The 20,511-nt window shown below is 34.1% G+C and overlaps 1 protein-coding gene across 1 annotated transcript in view; it reads right to left on the bottom strand.

Moving 5' to 3' along the window:
- The window catches only part of LOC130084182 (uncharacterized), a 74,923-nt gene that overhangs the window by 5,338 nt on the left and 49,074 nt on the right, over positions 1-20,511 (bottom strand). The window contains exons 5-7 of the mRNA XM_056249420.1: positions 8,578-8,611; positions 1,680-1,815; positions 1,504-1,578 (exon numbers count right to left, since the gene is read on the bottom strand). Of these exons, the coding sequence (XP_056105395.1) occupies positions 1,504-1,578; positions 1,680-1,815; positions 8,578-8,611 (245 nt within the window). The remainder of the gene's footprint in view (positions 1-1,503; positions 1,579-1,679; positions 1,816-8,577; positions 8,612-20,511) is intronic.

Genomic DNA, 20,511 nt, shown 5'->3' on the forward strand with positions numbered 1-20,511 from the left:
TCGGCAATATAGTGCATGTCAATTCACCATACTCAAAGCACATAGGAATTTTTAATACCAAGTGTTGTGTTAAAGTCCCCCTGTGGTGAAAATCCAGCTTTTAATGTTGTTTACTGTCTATCTATGTGGTGTTTTTAATATGCTTTAAGACAAACCATTTGCAAAATCATAAGTCAGCACCAATGCTGAGTATTTTCTCCTTTAAACTGCAGTGAACCATAAGACAGTCTCAAAAACGTGGGTTGGAAATGCTGGTGTTTCTGACATCACAAACTACCTTGTAACCATTCAGGTTAATGTGTGATGTCAAGAGTGGATCTCTGAAATGGTGTGAGTGAGTGGAGGCCCAATACTAATGAGCCAAGGGTGTTGAGTAACATTCAAGCTAGAGTGCCCATGTTATGGTTTTTCAAATATTCCCTTTTATGCAGTGTAATATAGCTGTAATGTGGCATTTTATAAAAAACTGCACTCTTAGAAAAAAAAGGTTCTGTCAGCTTATTACATATAATATTTTAGGGGTTCCCATCATGGGATCAGTTTTATGGATTTCATTTTAATGAATTTTGTTTTAATTATTTTTTTATTTAAATTAAATTTTATGAACTCAGTTCGTAAACCATACTTTATTGCTAGAAAAATAAATTACCGTTAAATAACCCTTTAAATATGAAAGTTCAAAATATATATGAAAATATTAACTAAAATATCAAATATGAAAATATTTTATTAATTCAACAGCATAAATATGAAAGTCAAAAATAAATTTGAAAATATTAAATAAAATATTAAATAATTTAATATTAAATATACAAATATTTAATGAATTCAACGGCTTGTAAGCATCCTTTAACTAAAAAAATGAAAATAACCCTTTATATATGAAAGTATATGCAATATAGAACCTTTTTGGATTTTAGGTTTAGTTTTTTTTTTGAGTCAAGAACATAGGGTATGTAGTACGGAACCCCAGTGAACCTTTATTTTTCTAATTGTAAAACAACAAAATTCAAAACACAAAAACATTTTTGAACACTTAAATGTTAGTTCTGGAAATATATCCCTTTATATATTCTGGCACATGCTCAGAATCATTAAGCAAGCAAAACCAGTTGTTGCTCATCAGAGTTTATTTTTTTAGTTTCAGTGCACATCATCAAACATTTCCATGTTTTTCTTATACAAATTCTTGCGTCACCCTGCGTATACAGTAGTTACTAATGGATGTCATAGATGATATGACATGGGTGATATGGACGACACGGGAGACATGTAAGTCAGGAGCTGGATCACAAGCTCACCTGGTTATTTCTTTGACCTCTGCTGCAAAAAAGAAATTAAAACATTTCTACAGATACATTTCTATACATTTTCTGAAGAAACTGCGAGTGGTACTTCAAAAGCACCACTAAAAATGGTGTAGAACACTATACTAAATATGTGAACAGTTAATAAACATTTTTTTGTTGTTACAAATTCAGTTTTCATCAGGTTTTAACTTACAAAAACTGCTTAACTTCCTCCTGCACCCATGCTTGTCTCCAGTCAAGGCAGAACTCTCCTCGTTCAGTCTCAGCGCTGTTAAAGAGAGTGAAAAAGTTAAAACAGAAATCTAGCATCAGATGCTGTTGATCTCTAATCATGACATGTTTTCTTTAGAAAAGATCTGTGATTCTTACAGGACGGCCCTGACACATGGAGGACTATGTTTTAGCATCCTGAAACCGATGATAGGATCAGGAAACTCTTCTCGAGTTAGTCTGGAGACGACAGTACAGCATGTCCCCACCTTCTTCTCTTTAGCATCTGCTGAGACTGAAGAACAAGGTAAACCTCAATATTCTGCATCAGATATAATAATATACAAACAGTTTCAAGCACTTTACCTGTTATAGTCCAGATCACAGATGCAAAAAACACAACAGCCAAACTCCTCATGAGGATCCTTTGTGTCTCCATTGTCACAGTCGATCTTCAACTCTCACTGCTTGTGTCTGAGAGAATATATTCAAGACTCTTACTAGATCACCTTAAATAGTCAATAAAGCGGAACTTGGGCTACACCCTGTCCTTTGCAAGCACATTTATTTTTGTGGATGATTTCATCATTGTTCTGTTTCATGTGTGCTTCATAGTTTAGTTTGCCACTACAAACTCAGTAAACACATGTTTACTGATTGAGACTCAGTAAATTTATCGGCAGTAAAATTATCTGATGTATTAAATAGGGAGTATAGGGTGTGATCTCTGTTAGAAACCTGGAAGACATTTATCCACACAGCAGGAAAAATTGGGCTACACATGGACAGTGTGCGTGGACATCAGTGGACTGTGCTGATGAAAAAATTGTCATGCCCACTGTTAGTGGCGAAATATGGTTTGGGTTTAAGCCTAATTAAATGTTTCAAAATTAATTCATATGGATTTGGAATGATGTGAGGGTAAATAATTGTACTTCAAAAACAAAACTTCATTTAAGGCTTTTCCCCCGACTTAAATATACCAATGAAATGAACATATTAAGCAATGGCATGCATGGAATCTTCTATACATTTTCTGTATTGTTGTGTGTAGATGAGATCACTGAATATGTAGAGCAGCAGGATACAAATAATATCAGTCATCATGATCCAGATCATCAGTGTCATCCCGTGGCTGCCTGTCCTCTGTGCTTCTGCTACTGGTGTCTTTGAGAAACAGGATTGCAGAAAGGTGAATTTCACTTGATTTTAGGCAGCATTAAACCCTGACGACTGTAAGACCATGGCTTGTCCACACAGTAAAGTGTCAGGGGAGAAGTCAATGGGCTGAAGGGAACCAGCGAAGACGGAGCTTCTGCATTTTCTTCCGCTATTTTCTTCTAGATCTGCTGCACAGCAGAAACAAACTTTGTTGCATCATTTTCCTGTTATTGCTGTAAAGCTGCTTTGAAACAATCTGTATTGTAAAAATCGCAAACTCCCTGTCTGGACAAGGCTCTGGAGTCGTGTCCGTAGTGTGGGGTGATTGCTGGCTGCACTCTGGGTTTGATGACGCGAACGGTGACATGGACTGTGGGTATACACTTTCCAGATGCCGGAGGATGGCCAGAAAAGTTGAAAAAAAGTTGTGGAGGAGACCAGAAAAGTTGAAAAGTACTTGTACTCTGGAGAGTGGACATTAACCTTGTCAACACTCAAGTTCACAGGCCCTATGAAAGCCTGTACACACTCGAAAATATCAACCAAGCAAAATCGGTAGTTGCTGATCATGCTTTATTTGTAGTTTCAGATTACAGTTGTTCAAGCGCACATCATCATTTCCCAATCAACATTTCCCCTTTTTTCTCGTACAAATCAGTCACTTAGATGCACATCAGACTTCTTGTCTGGAGTTACTAATGGATGATGTTAGTGGTTGTGTGGAAGTCAGGAGCTAGAACACATGGGTTTCAGCTGGTTTATTTCTTTGAGTTCTGCTGCTGCCGCAAAAAGATACATTTACAACAGGTACATTTTCTGAAGTAACCGAGAGGTGTCAATATTACAATGATCATCAGTTTTCCCCCTTGACTGTGTACAGAACAATGGGCCACAGTGCACTATCCCATGTCTCTATGATATTCTGACTCTGAGCTATGGCTGGTTTATGTTGCTATACGGTTACTAGGGTGCTCTAAATGGTTACTAGGCTGTGAGTAGACAATAAGACAGTGTAATATTGAAAGGCTGCCTGCTAGCCTGAATCAAAAAAGCCACCCTGACCCAGCCCACTGGACCAGATTTGACCCAGGGTTGATTTATGTGCCACAATTTGATCCATACATGTGAATATTACTTCAAGAGCACCACTAAAAATGGTGTAGAACACTATACTAAATATGTGTATTCTTTATAAGCATTTTATGTTATGTTATTTTTATTTTATGTTACAAATTCTGCTATAGTTCAAACACACTCTTTGAGTTTTATTTACCATAAATCTGAATTTTTCATCTCCCATGTTTGTCTCCAATCACTACGCTGCTCCCTGTCCATTGCATGCACATTTAGTTTTGTAGATGATTTCATCATTTTTCTCTTATCACCTTCTGAATTTCTGTGTCGATTAGTTTAAACGCATCTGTCTGGGACTCTGCAAACTCGTTGGCATTAAACTTATCGGTCACGCTTTATATTAGGTGACCTTAACTAACATTAAATACCTAATAGTATGAACTATTGTTACTGTGTTACTGGGAAATTCCCACATTTACTGCCAATGAGCTTAAGGTATGATTAGAACTAAGGGGAGGATTAAGATAAGGGGTTAAAGTTTAGCTTTGGGGTAAGTGCACTATAGCATGTAAGTAAAGGTATTGTATCAAATGGTTAAGTATACTAAAGTGTTACCAAATTATCTGTTGTATAAATGGTGAGTGAGTGGTGATCTCTGTTTTAAGAAATACCTGGATATCATGCAATATCACGCAATGACATCACAACATCATTTAATAGCTTTTAGCCAAAAATTGACCATGGATACTGAATACTCAATTCTGATTGGCTGGGAGTGCATTAAAACCGTTTAATGCACTGGTAGTTTCAGTCAGTTTGATCACTGTTCTTTGCCTCCACTTCCTGCAATAAAATAACTGAATGCACAGCTAACCACGAATTAGCTCTTACTTGTAGCATCCACACATAAAAAATTATCACACAAAATCACAGATGTAAATGCATGGCTACAAATCACAAAAAAAGAACAAGAACATGATCCTGATACAAATTATATGTGAGTATAAAATTATCAAGAAATCCAAGTGTCTTTATTTTACTTTTGTATGATAATTTGCTTGAGATATTTCTTGTTTGTAAGTTGCTTTTGTTAAAAACATTTGCTACATGAATAAATGTCAATAATCAGATCCAGATTGTCAAGTTATTGCTGTCAACTATTGGTTACTGTTTCATCTCTAGATTTCACTGTCATCTCATTGATTCTCACTGAAGGATCATCAGTGAAAGTTCATCCAGGAGGAAACACAACACTTCCCTGTAACATTAAAGATGATACAGAGGTTACATGGATCATTACAAATGGAAACCAAACATTTGTCAGAATTTTGAAACTAGAACATCTGTATGGAGGTAACTCTAAACCAGAACCCTCCTATATTCACCCAAGTTACACTGGGCGAATAAAAGCTTTCAGTTCATCCACAAACACTCACTCTCTGCTTCTGATGAACATCACAGACACTGATCTGATGCTCTACTGCTGCACTGAATGTATGATTGAGCAAACTCACTGCACAAAACTGGAATATGAAGGTAAGATTTTCCCCAGATTTTTTCATCGAACACTTTCCTAGTGTATTTTTAATTTAATTGGTTAAAAGACAAATATGTTAACTTTATTTATTTTGCATCATGTATCAAACCGAATTACTGAATTAGAAATCTGTATTTTTCTGTGTCATGTGTGTAGATGTGAGCACTGGAGATGTGTATCAGCAGGATACAGATATTTTAAGTCATGATTCAGTGATCCTCAGTATCGGCCCGTGGCTGCCTGTCGTCTGTGTGCTTCTGCTGCTGTTACTGGGGTCAAGTGTCTGTGTGTGTTGGAGAGGAACACGACTGCAGAAAGGTTAATATTACTTAAACATGATTTTATTTCCATGATAACATCAGACAGCATTAAAGTAATCTGATTACATTCAGTTACTCTAAAATAATTATAGCTATACTGATTACATCTTTAACAAATTAATCAGATTACTGTACTAATTACTCTCTCTAAAAATGATTCCATTACTTACAGTATTACTAATACCTTCTAAATCAGCCTCAGAAGTTGAACGATACAAGACACAAAACTTCTTTTAATTCTTTCTAATAAATAATATAAAATTACATACATTTTTCTTGAAATTCGTCTTCTCCCTATTTAAAGGGAGGTTACATTTTAACATTAGATGTTAAATTTGCATGTTAAATCCACTATTGTTTTATATAGAATTCTTCTAGATTATTTGATGTTATTACATCAGTAGTAACTGTAATAACATTTCAGAAAAACTAAGAGTAATCCATCACACCCAACACTGATTACATTATATTTACTCTTTCTGTATGATTGTTTTCGCTAAAGGTTGTGCAAGAACTAATGATCTGCACCAGGACTGGATTCACAATAGTGTTCAGGTCAGAATCTCTCATACATTAGTCTGCTGTAATTTAAGTTTGCAGATTTTCTAATTGTCAGTATTTGAGAGACAATAAATATATATACATATTTTATTTATATATAGCTGTACATAATGCACAAATCTGCACATAAGTCTTCAGTTCCAAATGTATTATTATTATTATTATTTCCTTTGTCTTATTTAATGTTCTTTCTGCTCTTGTATCATAAATGTATATATGTATGTACCAAGAATTCCATGGCGAATAATGCTCATTCTGACATTCTGATTCAGTTATCTTTAAGCTGATCACATTCTCTTTCTTCTTGCTTTCCAGGGTAAAATAAGGTTTGGTCATGTTATGATGAGGCCTGAGGAATATACATTGGCTGAAGTTATTTATACACAACTGAATAATATTTGTTAAATCATAATTTCAAAAATTATTATACACCTAACATGTTTTGCTCCCAGCCACATTAGCAAATTATTGAATTTGCACTGAATATGATGTGATTGATGATGATGTGTTGTGATTATATGGCATCATAACGCACCTCTTTCTGACTTTTAACAACATTGGCTTAATGGATATATTTATTATCAATGTTTTCTATTTGTATTTTTTAAAATGAGATTTACTAACAGTTAAAAAAGCAAAAGCAACACTTCTAAAAAAAAAAGTGCATACAAACAAAACTGAAATGAAGAATTAAAACTCTTTTGGATGCATTTGCTTGTGGGTGATGTCTAGGCAATGACTTTTGAGTATCCTAAATGTTTTTAATGCCAACCATAGTTTAGTGACCAACAACCACATCTTGTTTTTCATAGTCAGTCAAAATGGACATTTATAACCACACATAGCGCTTTACCACAGTGAACCACTAATGGGAGAAATGTGCTGTTGTACAGACCACAGCAGGTCCACAAAGCGTGTGATCATTTCAGAGAACAACAAGATGGAAATTCTCACCACAAAACAGCAAATGAGTTTATATCTTCTTATTTTAATGCATGATGTTTGTTTAAAATATTTTAGCCTCTGATTCGAACGCTCTTATCTGTTTGAAGGGCCGTGTGCCCGTGTCTTCATCGAAATTCGGGTTTTTAAAATGGAAATCAAGAATTTTCATAGGCCTATTTAAATTTCAGAGGTAAATTCTTAAAAACAAATAAATTCAGATACATGGTTTCCAAAGTAAAATAATTTCAAAGAGGTGAATTCAGAGCAAATAAATTCAGATAAATGTTTTTCAAAATAAAATATAAGTATTCAGTGGCTGTTAAATTTCAAATAGTTATGTCTCTTATTTGCTTCCATAATTAGGCTTATCATTATTGCTGATCATATATGCTACCTATATTTTTACTTTAAAACTCTTACGACAAACATGTCTTCTATTTGTAAACGACTTTACTTGGACCCATTGTGTGAGCTGTCTCTTTAATACCGCGTGGTTTATATACATGTTGCTGCTGATTGGGCTGACATTCACCAAACAAGAGAAAAAGTACTATTTAACATTTTTCTTGTCTATGTTCAAAACCAGTGCACAAGGCACACCGTTTCCAAGAAACATGTTCAACCCGGAAACCGTGGCAAAATGTTGCGTAGGGGTTTGAGCTTGAACGTGCATTATAATAGGGATCATAATAAACATGGTTACTTACATGTTGCTGGCAGATCCATATTGTAAAAGTCTGTTTGCAAAGCCTCCGTCGAAATTGCGACTTATTTACTAAACAATCCAGAGTGAAATGTACCGAATACAAACAAATAATGCTATGGTGAGACATTCAAATTGTTGAAGTTGACAAATTGTTGAAATTGTCAAGGGAATTTTTAATTCGTAGATCATGACCCCTTTAAATAATAGACCTATGCATTTAATTTTACTAGGTGTTTTTACTAGAATTTTTTTTTCTTTTTTCAATTTTTGAAAGGAGTTCTTATCAAAGAACTCATTTCACCTGGAGAAAGCATCTGCCACATGAATGGGAATGCTAACAACACTGTAGGTATTAGGCCTCTTTGGTCAAATTGTTTTGATTAAGTTGACAAACTTTATTAACAACAATATTTAGCTACACATATATACACAAATTAATAACGAACCCAAAACTAAAATCAGAATCCAAGTCGTAGTCAATCAAGCGTTATTAAAATAAACACAAATTATCACAGATCAAAAATCACACTCACAATCTCTTACGACACTCAAGATGTCGAGTGACACTCAATGTAGTGACTGTTATACGCTGTGTGGTGAGACCCCCTCGAAAACGAGATGATTCATCTCAAGGGGTTAATCCTAATAAATGAATTTCTAATAATGTGTTCTCATTATGAGTTTGCTTTTAGATGTTCATGATTCATGATCTGTCAGTTGATTGGGAAGATCTTCCCTCAGGAGTGAGTTTACTGATAGATGATGCTGGTGGTGGCGTGGAAGTCAGGCTTTGTTTCTTTGAGCTCTGCTGTAAAAAACAACAACAATGTGAATGCAAGAATACTACTGTATACTAAACATGCAACACTTTATAAGATTGTTTTTTGTTTTATTTTTTTTATAACAAGACAAGCTTCAAACCCCCCACCCCCCCCAATCACTCCCCCATGCATTCATAACGCAATCACAACCACAATCATCCACACATTCATAGTGTTGTGACTGGAAAGCAAACTATAAATAGAAAGGAAGCACAAGCAAACAATAAATCGAATAAATTATAAATTAGAATAAATCAATAATACTGAGCAAAAATCAATAAACAAAATACAATACAATTAGCAAAACATTTATGACATAACACATGGCATGCCTTAAGTACACCTATTTATATCTCTAACTCAAGTAAGCAGACATTACATTTCTTTTCATGCTCAGTTATTCTGTTGTTATTTGTTGCTATAACTGTTCTTAATTTTTTATACATAAATTTTATATAGTTTTAGCTTTAAAAATAAACATTTTACCCATCAAGATAATCATATTAAAAAAAATGTGTGCATTTACCCTCAAAGACACATAACAAAATATTCTGAGGTGTGGTTCGTAAAACAATATCCATAGACCTTAACCATGACTGTATACTGACCCAAAACTTAGACACATATGGGCAAAAATAAAACAAATGCATCAAGTCCTCCTCCTCATCCACACAGAACCTGCAACAGGGATCCTTTTCTATCTGCCAATTGAGTAAATATTTTTTTGTTGCAATAATTTTATAAAAGATTTTAAGTTGAAATGTTCTGGAATATGAATCAATTGTAGTTCTATAAATTATTCTATAGTAATCTTTCCACAAAATTGGATCATTAAATTCATCTTCCCAAAACCGGCAGGTTCTGTGTGGAAAAAGTGCAGTGCCTGTAATATTTAAATTCCAAATATATATTATTTTATTTATCTTTACACCAGACAACCATTTTAGGCATCTCATTGGTGGGAGACAAACCATTAATTTATTCTTCTTACCATTTTGCAATTCTATTTCCCAAGTTTTAGGAATTGCAGAAATCAGCTGGTTGAATTGTAACCGATCGAGACAAATGCCAAAAAAAAAAATGCTCAAATTTTCATAAGAAATAAAATCTCCAGATAAGTCTAAAAGGTCATTGACAAAAATTAACCCATTTTTGACAGATTCCTCCCACAACAATGGCTTGTCTCCAACCGTAATGTTTGAATTCATCCATAGCAACTGTGTCTGAATATCTTCAATTATATCTGAAGTGTGGTACTGGAAATTCAACCAAGCATTTTGAAATAGTTTATCAATATGTATTGTTTTTAAGTGGTAAAAGGGAAATATATTGTTCGAGAAAAAGGAAAAGGCTGAATATAATCTCTGGCTCGTGATCCATTGTTTGTTGTGATAAATTTTAGCAACCCAGGAGGCTTTCAAGGAACAGTCCATCATTTGAAGATTTTTTAAATTCAGTCCACCGTTATCATAAGAATTATACAGGTACTGCCTTTTAATTTTATCTAGTTTATTGTTCCATATAGAACATAAGATTATGTTGTTACAAAGTCAGGTATGTTTCACCACACTTGTTGGGTTTAACTTACAAAAACTGCTTAGCTTCCTCCTGCACCCATCGTACTCTCCAGTCAAGGCAGAACTCTCCTCGTTCAGTCTCAGCGCTGTTAAAGAGAGTGAAAAAGTTAAAACAGAAATCTAGCATCAGATGCTGTTGATCTCTAATCATGACATATTTCTTTAGAAAAGAACTGTGATTCTTACACGACGGCCTTCACACATGGAGGAGAACTATGTTTTAGCATCCTGAAACTGATGATAGGATCAGTAAACTCTGCTCGAGTTAGTCTGGAGACGACTTTACAGCATTGTCCCTCTATCCCCTTATTTTGAGCATCTGCTGAGACTGAAGAACAAGGAAAACCTCAATATTCTGCATCAGATATAATAATATACAAACAGATTCAAGCACTTTACCTGTTATAGTCCAGATCACAGATGCAAAAAACACAACAGCCAAACTCCTCATGAGGATCCTTTGTGTCTCCATTGTCACAGTCGATCTTCAACTCTCACTGCTTGTGTCTGAGAGAATATATTCAAGACTCTTACTAGATCACCTTAAATAGTCAATAAAGTGGAGCTTAACCCTTGTGCTTTGTTGTAAACCCAGTAACACCTTTTGTGTTCTCGGTCAAAAATGGCCGGACTTTTAAAAATTGTTTGTAAATCGTTTGTTATGCTATATTATCACCAAATATTGGATTCAATCTTTAATTAACTTCATGTCTGTCAATTGGCACAGGTTTTGTATTTCTTTTTGAAACTGATTAATTGTGGGCCTACTAGGCCTCATTGATCTGAGCTCATGCACCTCAGTTTTGGAGTAATAAAAGCCTTATTTGTGGATAAATTTGTCAATATTCAACAAAATATGGGGAATATCACACTAGTGTGCTTGAATATTTAACCAGGAAATTTGTTTTGAAATGCTTTAATTTTGTACAAAATGGAACAAAGTCCCACTTGTGGAGTTCGCGGTCAAAAATGACCGGCTTACAAAAAAAAAATGCTTGTAAATCGCTCGTTATGCTTTATCACCAAATATTGGATTCAATCTTTTTGTCAACTTTTTTTTTTTTTTTTTTAATTAGTACAGGTTTCGTATGTTTTTGAAACTGATTGATTGTAGGGCTCATTGATCTAACAATAAAGTTAAAGATAAAGTGATCTGTGAGAAAGAAAGCCTGTAATACTAAAAATAGTTTGTTTGTTTACATGAATGTGTGTGCGCGTGTGTGTGTGTGCACGGTAGTGTGAGTGAGCATATCCATGCATGCACAGGTCCAAAGCCTTTATCTTTCTTTTCTGACTGGCTAACTGGACTCACTTCTACGTTACATCTCGAAAGAATTAGATACTCCATATCCGGGAACCCTGCAAAATTCGATAAGATGTGGGAACTAGTTTTTACTTTTTTGTCAAATCAGAAGGACTAATTATTTATTTATGTTTTCCTGATCTGTAATAATCACTTTATGTAACTATTGCGATTACACTTTGTAACAGAGGTTGGCTTTGTGTATGTCTTCCTTTTTTATAGTACTTTTGTTTCATTTTACACATTGCACAGATTTCTGTTTTATGAAGGTTCTTTTTGTCTATTTTTTTGTTGTTTTTGATGTTTGAAAACCTCAATAAAAATAATATACACAATTTAGCCTTTATCTTTGCAAGCACACGTGTAATTATGTGAACACAATGCTCCTGAACACTAAATGTTTGTCTTATTTAAAAACATATATTGTCTGATCTATTTTCGATCTCCCCAATGATTTTCAACATATTTTTAAAAAGATTTTTATCTATGAAAAATATTCAATAACTTCACTGTAATACACTGCATTGTTGCCAAATTCAGTTCACACACCACACCACTGTAATAAACAAACACTGTTAATTTGTTTTGATTGATACTGTGAAGCAGCTTTGATACAATCTGTATTGTGAAAAGCGCTATATAAATATATTTGACTTGACTTATTTTGGATAAATATCTTTTTGCATAATTTTTATGTTTTTTATTTATGAAAAATAACTGTAATTCACTGCATTGTTAAAGATATTTATCCAAAATAAGTGTTGTAGTATAACCAACAGGACAGCAGTGATGTGTGAACTGAATTTGGCAACAATGCAGTGTATTACAGTGAAGTTATTGAATATTTTTCATAAATAAAAATGATAAAAATATGCAAAAATAAATTTCCCCCAAATAAGTGAATTACATTAAAGTCAATGAACATCTTTAATAAATAATTATCCTAAAAATTAGGTAAAAAGATATTTATCCAAAGTAAGTGTTGTAGTATAACCACCAGGACAGCAGTGATGTGTGAACTGAATTTGGCAACAATGCAGTGTATTACAGTGAAGTTATTGAATATTTTTCATAAATAAAATTACTAAAAATATGCCAAAATATTTTTTTCCAAAAATAAGTGATGTAGTATGACCAACAGGACAGCAGTGATGTGTGAACTGAATTTGGCAACAATGCAGTGTATTACAGTGAAGTTATTGAATATTTTCATAAATAAAATCATAAAAATTATGCAAAAAGATATTTATCCAAAGTAATTGTTGTAGTATAACTATCAGGATAGCAGTGAAGTGTGAACTGAATTTGGCAGCAGTAAAGTGAATTTGGCAACAATGCAGTGTATTACAGTGAAGTTATTGAATATTTTTTTCATAAATAATAATAAAAATTATGCAAAATGATATTTATCCAAAATAACTTAAGTGTTGTAGTATAACCATCAGGACAGCCGTGATGTGTGAACTGAATTTGGCGAAAGTACAGTGAATTACAGTGAAGTTATTGAATATTTTTCATAAATAATAATCCTAGCAATTATGCAAAAAGATATTTACCCAAGTGTTGTAGTATAACCACCAGGACAGCAGTGGTGTGTGAACTGAATTTGGTAACAATGCTGTGTATTACAGTGAAGTTATTGAATATATTTAATAAAAATCATAAAAATTATACAAAAATACATTTTTCCAAAATAAGTGTTGTAGTATAACCACCAGGACAGCAGTGGTGTGTGAACTGAATTTGGTAACAATGCTGTGTATTACAGTGAAGTTATTGAATATATTTAATAAAAATCATAAAAATTATACAAAAATACATTTTTCCAAAATAAGTGTTGTAGTATAACCACCAGGACAGCAGTGATGTGTGAACTGAATTTGGGAACAATGCTGTGTATTACAGTGAAGTTATTGAATATTTTTCATACTAAAATCATCAAAATTATACATCTACAATTGTATATACAATTAAAAAAAATGTTTTTTTCCAAAATAAGTGTTGTAGTATAACCAGCAGGACAGCAGTGGTGTGTGAACTGAATTTGGTGACAGTGATGTTATTGACTGTTTTTGTAACACGCTTTTCGGATCTGTCTCTCAGCCTGCGCATAGAGATCAATGTATTTTGTCACTGCGAAGAAAAGCTTGTTTTGACGCAAATTAGGTTGTAGGCCTACCTGCTTGTCTACGTTACTACGATGAAAAAGAGGTGTTATTTGTGTAGTAACAACGTTAAGCTCACGAGTTATTAATCCGGGAAGTTCGAATCTGTTAATTTATTGCCAACTTTACTCGATTCCTAGTTTTCGGGACCGTTAGTTTGATGAGAATAACCGAGGTCTGATATCTGAAAGTTTTTTTCTCTCCTTATAATAACATTTAGATATCTAAATCAAATAAAACACCAACAATAAAAATAACTAGCTAGGTTAGCTGATTACCTTAAAAGTCCGTAGATCAGTTCGTTCTTTATCAGACAATTAAGCGGATGCAACGAGACCTGTGCTGTGTTCCAGTTCCAGTCCACTTTTAGACACGCACTTGCGAACTTCCCTAACCACTTCCCCTCGGGGGAATCCCTGCCGCCATTCTGAAGTGCGTTCCACTCCGTGGAGGTAAGTAAGTTTATATGGACAGACCCTCGTTCCCTCGATTTTGACCGAGGGAGCGAGTCTCATATACACTCTCCAGGCAGCTTCATATACCACAATGCAATACGATTGTGACGTCACCGCAGATCTCGTCTAATCACCCATGCTAATCACCACCACCACCACAAACGACTATGATATATTAATTATGATTGTTTTATTTATTTAAAACAACCCAAATATACATTTGAATGCGGCATTAAGCAAATTCTTAAAGGTATAAAAAAAAAAAAAAAAAAAAAAAAAAATCAACTCCATAGCTGATTCCAAGTAATCAAGGGCTTAGGAAGTTCCAATTCAGCCCATTGCAGTTTTTTTCATTTTTCTTTTCAAAACTTTATTGAAAATTAGGACATACAGCTACATCAATAAAGTCTATGGACAAATCACAAATAAGCCAGGGAGGTCAAGGGGTTATCAAAAACAAAGTATAATGTAAACAAAGGAAAAAGAAGATTTTTCTTTGTTTTTAAAATAAATAGCTTGTAAAGCTTACAGAGGTCATATGATTTAACAGCTTTTTTGTTTGTACACTCAGATATTGAGATAACATTGTGCTTAATGTTAGCAGCAAGCTCCAGAAAGCTTGCATACCTGCCAACCTAGAAGAAATTTTATGAGTACAAACCCCCCCCCCCCCCCCCCCCCCCCCCTCATATATTTTTGTCCTTACTTTGAGAATGCAAGACACACACAGACACATGCCTATCTTCATAATTCTAAAGGTTTTTTAATTTGAGACAAATACAAAATTTAACTTGCACTGCAATGCAACAGTGAAAGTCCAAAGTTTCAATCCTACTCAACACTATTTCTTTATTCATGATTGATATTGTATTCCAATCTGTGCTGATCAATTAGTCTAAAATTAAGAAACCCCTAGATAACAGTAATAAAAAAAAGTAATAAAAAAACGGTGTGTAGCCTACATGTTATTTATTTTAAATTGGCTACTTAATTTATTATTCCAATATACAAATATGATATTAAATCCCACAGGGAAAAGGGCTTATATTTGTGACGTGCTGTTTTTGCATTTGGACATTAGGCTACAAACAGGACACGCATTAGCTGAATAAACTTTAGCCAATCCAAAGATATTTATAGAAAACAGTTAACAATGAATAGACAGGAGTCCTGTCACATGACCAATAATAAGTGTTCGAATAAGACGAATCCGACATGAGGGCTGTTAACAGTAAAGCGTCCGTCATTTAACGAATTTTAAAAACACGAATGGAAAAAGCTTTGTCATTTTGACATAAAAAAACACAAGCAATAACTTTGCCTGTCAAATTTTTTTATTATAAATATCTTCTCTCTCTGTGTACGCGAGTCTGTGTTTGTGAGAGAGCTCGCGCAGCACTGATAGCCTACATGATAGGCTATCATACAACGGTAATTTTTAATCCATAAATTCGCCAACTAACTCGCTAGTTTTCATTCAAAATAAATATGTAACATAATTCGGTACTTTAGTTTACATAATACATACGACACGTAACACATGCGATACGTTTCTCAACACTGATAATGAAAAAATAAATGCCTGTTTCTCCGGATTCAGTCATCCACACATCACAGCACTTTCATAATCACTAAGACATAGCGATTTCAATTTTATTTAGATTTATTGTTCAACATTACTTGAGCATTTTAATAATTTGCATGGCTGAATGTCTTTCTCTTATCTGAGTTACCATGAATGAATTACGGAGTATTTTTTTAAAATAGCCTAATCCATGCGATCACTCCCGTCCCGTGTGATAACCAATCCATTTTAAAATGAACTCAAATACAATATTTCAACTTTCCACATCCACCCCAGTCCGTTTACCTTCAGGAGTCAGAAGTGCCGTGACTGTATATGTCGACTGTCCTCGCTTAAATCAGTCAGACCGCGGGCGCGTGCGAGTGGAGCGTGGATTCTTTATTGGTGTCGATTTTCAGTGTCTTTTTAATTATAGGACTTACGCATCTGTCAATCATCTCGAGGCTGCATTTTCAGGACCCCACTTCTAGGACCGCATTTCTAGGACCCTAGGTTTTTAGTGACAACGCCACCTACCGAATTAGAGGACCAGCGAAAATGGATGACATTCAGAGTGTGAGTATCAAATGCGAATCAATTTTTATTTGTTTAACTTTAAAAACAATTGTGATGCATTTCATTGGAAAGTTAACGTTGCCAACGTGCTGGTGATTTGCTAAACAGTCTTGAATGCATAGCCATCATATATTAGCCTCTAATGCTGGAAAATGAAATACTACGGTTCATTTAACGGAGCTGTTGCATGATAGGCTAAGCCTGTGTTGACTTACTTACAGCACAATAAACTGTACCATGTTCGTTCTGAAAGCTTGTTAATTACTCATTGTTTTTCCATTTTAATTCAGTTAAAATAATCGTAATGTTTTCACTGTCACGTGCTCACAGTAAGCCTGTTAACGTTACCCACAAGTATGTTATGTGTACGTCTCTTCATTTTGACATGGTTTTATAAAGTTGGTTGAGACATATGACATTTTAATAGTCAGACATATCAGAGAGGCCATTATAATAATTGACTGTTAAAATCCCACGTGTTAGATTGTGTCATTTACTGTATAGGCCTACTTATATATGGTCAGGAAAAGTCGTGTCAATAATGTTATTTCTATTCAGATTTCTTGCATCTCTCTCTATTATTTTTTTCTCAGTTCAGATGGGCTTTATTGACATGAGTGTTTCTAGAACCTTTGTTCCCACAACATCAAAATCATTTTTTTTTTCAAAATCTTTGAACAGTATGCAATAATTGTATGATGAACAGTAATTGGTATGAAGATTGATATCATTATTTTTATCATTATCATTACTCTGTGGTAACTAAGATCTTTTAAATATGAAATTTAAAATTAGAGAGTAGAACATGTTCAACTAAATGTTCCTTATTTAATTCACTTCTCTTTCTCTCTCTTAGGAGTCAGTGATGATGTTGTCCATGTGTTTGTCCATCCATTGAAGTGGTTCACGTCATGATCAAATTTGTTTTTGTGTTTGTTCAAGTTCAGTTGTTACATATTATTTTGTAAAATATTTTGTGTGTTCAATTTCAGTTGTTATATATTATTTTATAAAAGATTTTGTGTGTTCAAGTTCAAGTGTTATATATTATTTTGTAAAATACACAATCAATCTACCCCCTGAGTCATCCTTGTCTTCCCTCTGTACTTGAAAATGTGGTCCATCGAGTGACTGAAAAGGCTATAACATGATTCCTTGTTTATTTTACTTGAGTTATATTATAGTATGCTACTTAGACCCAATTTCTCAACATTCCTAGGAACCTGGTTTAATTGCAATAAAGAAAGTAGTATTTGGGTGTAATAAAACTTTTAAAAAAACTCTAATGTAGTTAAAACTGGGTGGAGATACTGCCTTGGTGGCACTTTTTTCGTTCCTCCAAAACTAGGGTCCTGGAAATGCGTTCCTGGGACTGCGGTTCTCCGACTCGGTAGGTGGCGCTGTCACAAAAAAACTAGGGTCCTAGAAATGCGGTCCTAGAAGTGGGGTCCTGAAAATGCAGCCTCCGGGACTGCAGGCAGATAATATAACTAGGGTCCTAGAAATGCGGTCCTAGAAGTGGGGTCCTGAAAATGCAGCCTCCGGGACTGCAGGCAGATAATATTGATGTGGGGAATGAACCCAGCGCTATGATTGTTCGAACTCTTCTTCTTTTGCTGTTGCTTGATTTGAGGACTGCGCGTGCAAAGAGGCGTCACCAGGTTTTTGCGTAGTTTAGAGTGACAAATCGTACCAGCGTACTTTGAGGTCAAAATGCGTGCCCGCTACGCAAAATGCGTACATGTTGGCAGGTATGAGCTTGGTTTCTTTTTTAAGAATTTTGACTTGTGCAAATAAAATTTGGTTAAAATAAGCAAATTTACCACATAATACTCTGAACCAGTGGCGTGCACAGACCTCCTCAGGGGCAGGGGCGGAGGGACCAAAGGGCACTATTTTTTTAAAATATTTAATTTAACAGTACCTGCATTTTTATTCTCTCTATGCAGCCAACTTGTGAGAGGGATGCTTCCTTTGGCTGCATCATAGAGTTCCTTGATTTTTTTTATTCTTTCTTTCCTTGGCATTCTAAGAAAATATGTTTTTACAATTATTAGAATGCATAACACATCAAATGAAAATAGGGAAATTATGATAATATTACCAAATATTATTTACTTTACCAAACAAAACAGTGAGAATCAAGAAGGTAAAATTAATAATTTTATGGAAAACTAATTTTTAGTTTTGTTGATGTTGTAAACTTAATGTATGTATTATTATGTATAAAAGACAGTTTTAGCTATCATGAATCAGTAACACTTTACAGTAAGGTTTCATTAGTTAAATTAGTTAGCATTAGCTATAATGAACTGCACTTCTGCATTTATTAATCTTAGTTAATATTAATTTCAGCATTTACTAAAACATTAAAATCAAAAGTTGTATTTGTTATCATTAGTTAATGCACTGACTGTGACATAACATGAATAAACAATTAACAGTTGTATTATTAACTAAGATACAGTAACAAATGTGTTGCTCATATAGTTCATACATGAGTATGAACAAATGAACCTTGTAAAGCGTTACTATGAAATCAAAGATATAAGTTCCTTACAATTTAGAGTTGGACATGGACTTAAGATTTCATTTAACTAGATGTATTTCCCCTTGCACTTTTATTCCTTGGATAAAAACGAAAAACATTGTCACTCAGAATGCGTCTGAAATCGAGTTATACTTTTATTATAGTTAAGAATAACTCGCTTGCTGCCGCAACTTTTAGAGTAGCATGATCGTAGGATAAATGTAATTTTCCGTATTAGCTTTAACTGCTGCTCGTTTGAAGACTCGCGCGAACTGCTGCGTAGTGCGTAGCTACCAGAACCGTTAAATGCGTACGAGGCGCTGCAAAGGAAACTCCGCCTACCACTTCTCCGCCAATTTCTTTTTTATATACCGGTATATAATATTGGTTTGTATTATTATTGTTAGTGGCAAGGGTGTGTAAGTGTATTGTTATTTATTATAATATTTATAATAATAATTATTATTATTTACAATGATCAGAAAAGGGCACAATACATTTTGAGACAAAAGGGGCAGGGGCTTGAGCACCTATTTATTTATCATAAATAATTGAACATGCACATGTATTTTAAGTTCCGTTAAAGAGGGGTAGAGGTGGGGTCACATTTGAGCATTTAAAATTTAATTTTACTTGAAAGTAACGCAATAGTTACTTTCTTAAGTAACTAGTTACTTTTAAAATTTGTAACTGAGTAACTAATTTAGTTACTTTGTGGAAGAAGTAACTAGTAACTGTAACTAATTACTTTTTAAAAGTAACTTGCCCAACACTGTGTGATGAATAAATTCTGTAGTTATAGAGTTGACCATATTAGTTGAATAATTGATTGCAAGCAAAATATTATTGTCATACCACTGTTGAAAGAAAATGGATTTGTTTTTTGTACAAAATATATCGGTTGTTCCAAAACCTATGAGGAGAGAAGTTGTGCTTGTAAATTAGGGACCAAGCCAGTAGCATTTGTTTATGAAACGAAGAAAGTTTAAGAGGATTTTTTTCAATATTATAAGTACATACCAACAAGACCTGGAGCCCACCAACTGAAGAGAAGACATATGGGGAATAAAATTCCACAGACTGGTTGGGCACTTTAAATACAGCTTAATCCAATTAATCTTGAAAGTGTAATTTAAAGTATTAAAGTTGAGAAAACTAAGGCCACTTTAACTGAACTCATTCATTAAAACAGACTTTTTCAGATAATGATTACGATTTTTCCATACAAAATCATAAAGAATTTTATGGTTTTACACATATGTTGATCTACCGGTATATATAAAGATAGAGCAGCGTATGTTACCCTTGATATTCCTTCTGCCTTCGAGAGTAAAATCCTGCCTTTCAAAGATAAGTCACGTAATAGCCACAGGTTAAATTTCTTCTTCATTTTTTCAACAATGGGAGTGAGGTTATTCTTGCTTCTTTGGGGTTCATTTTTATCAATCACAATTGATAAAAGCTTTTCACAGGAATATTAGCAATTAACTCAACATCACAATCTTTAAGAGCCAGTAATTCACATTTTTTAAGGTTTAAACGGAGACCAGAGGCTTTACTGAAGACTTCTATTATGTCAATAGCAAGAGGAACCTGGGAGCTGACTTTTAAAAACGGTGTTGTGTCATCTGCCAGCTGACTAATAATAACTGTTTTTTCAGCAATGGAAATGCCCTGCAAATTACTATTTTATATG

The sequence above is a fragment of the Rhinichthys klamathensis genome, unplaced genomic scaffold (genome assembly GCF_029890125.1).
Source record: "Rhinichthys klamathensis goyatoka isolate OS25496 unplaced genomic scaffold, OSU_Roscu_1.1 h1tg000059l_1, whole genome shotgun sequence".
Taxonomy (NCBI): Eukaryota; Metazoa; Chordata; class Actinopteri; order Cypriniformes; family Leuciscidae; genus Rhinichthys; species Rhinichthys klamathensis.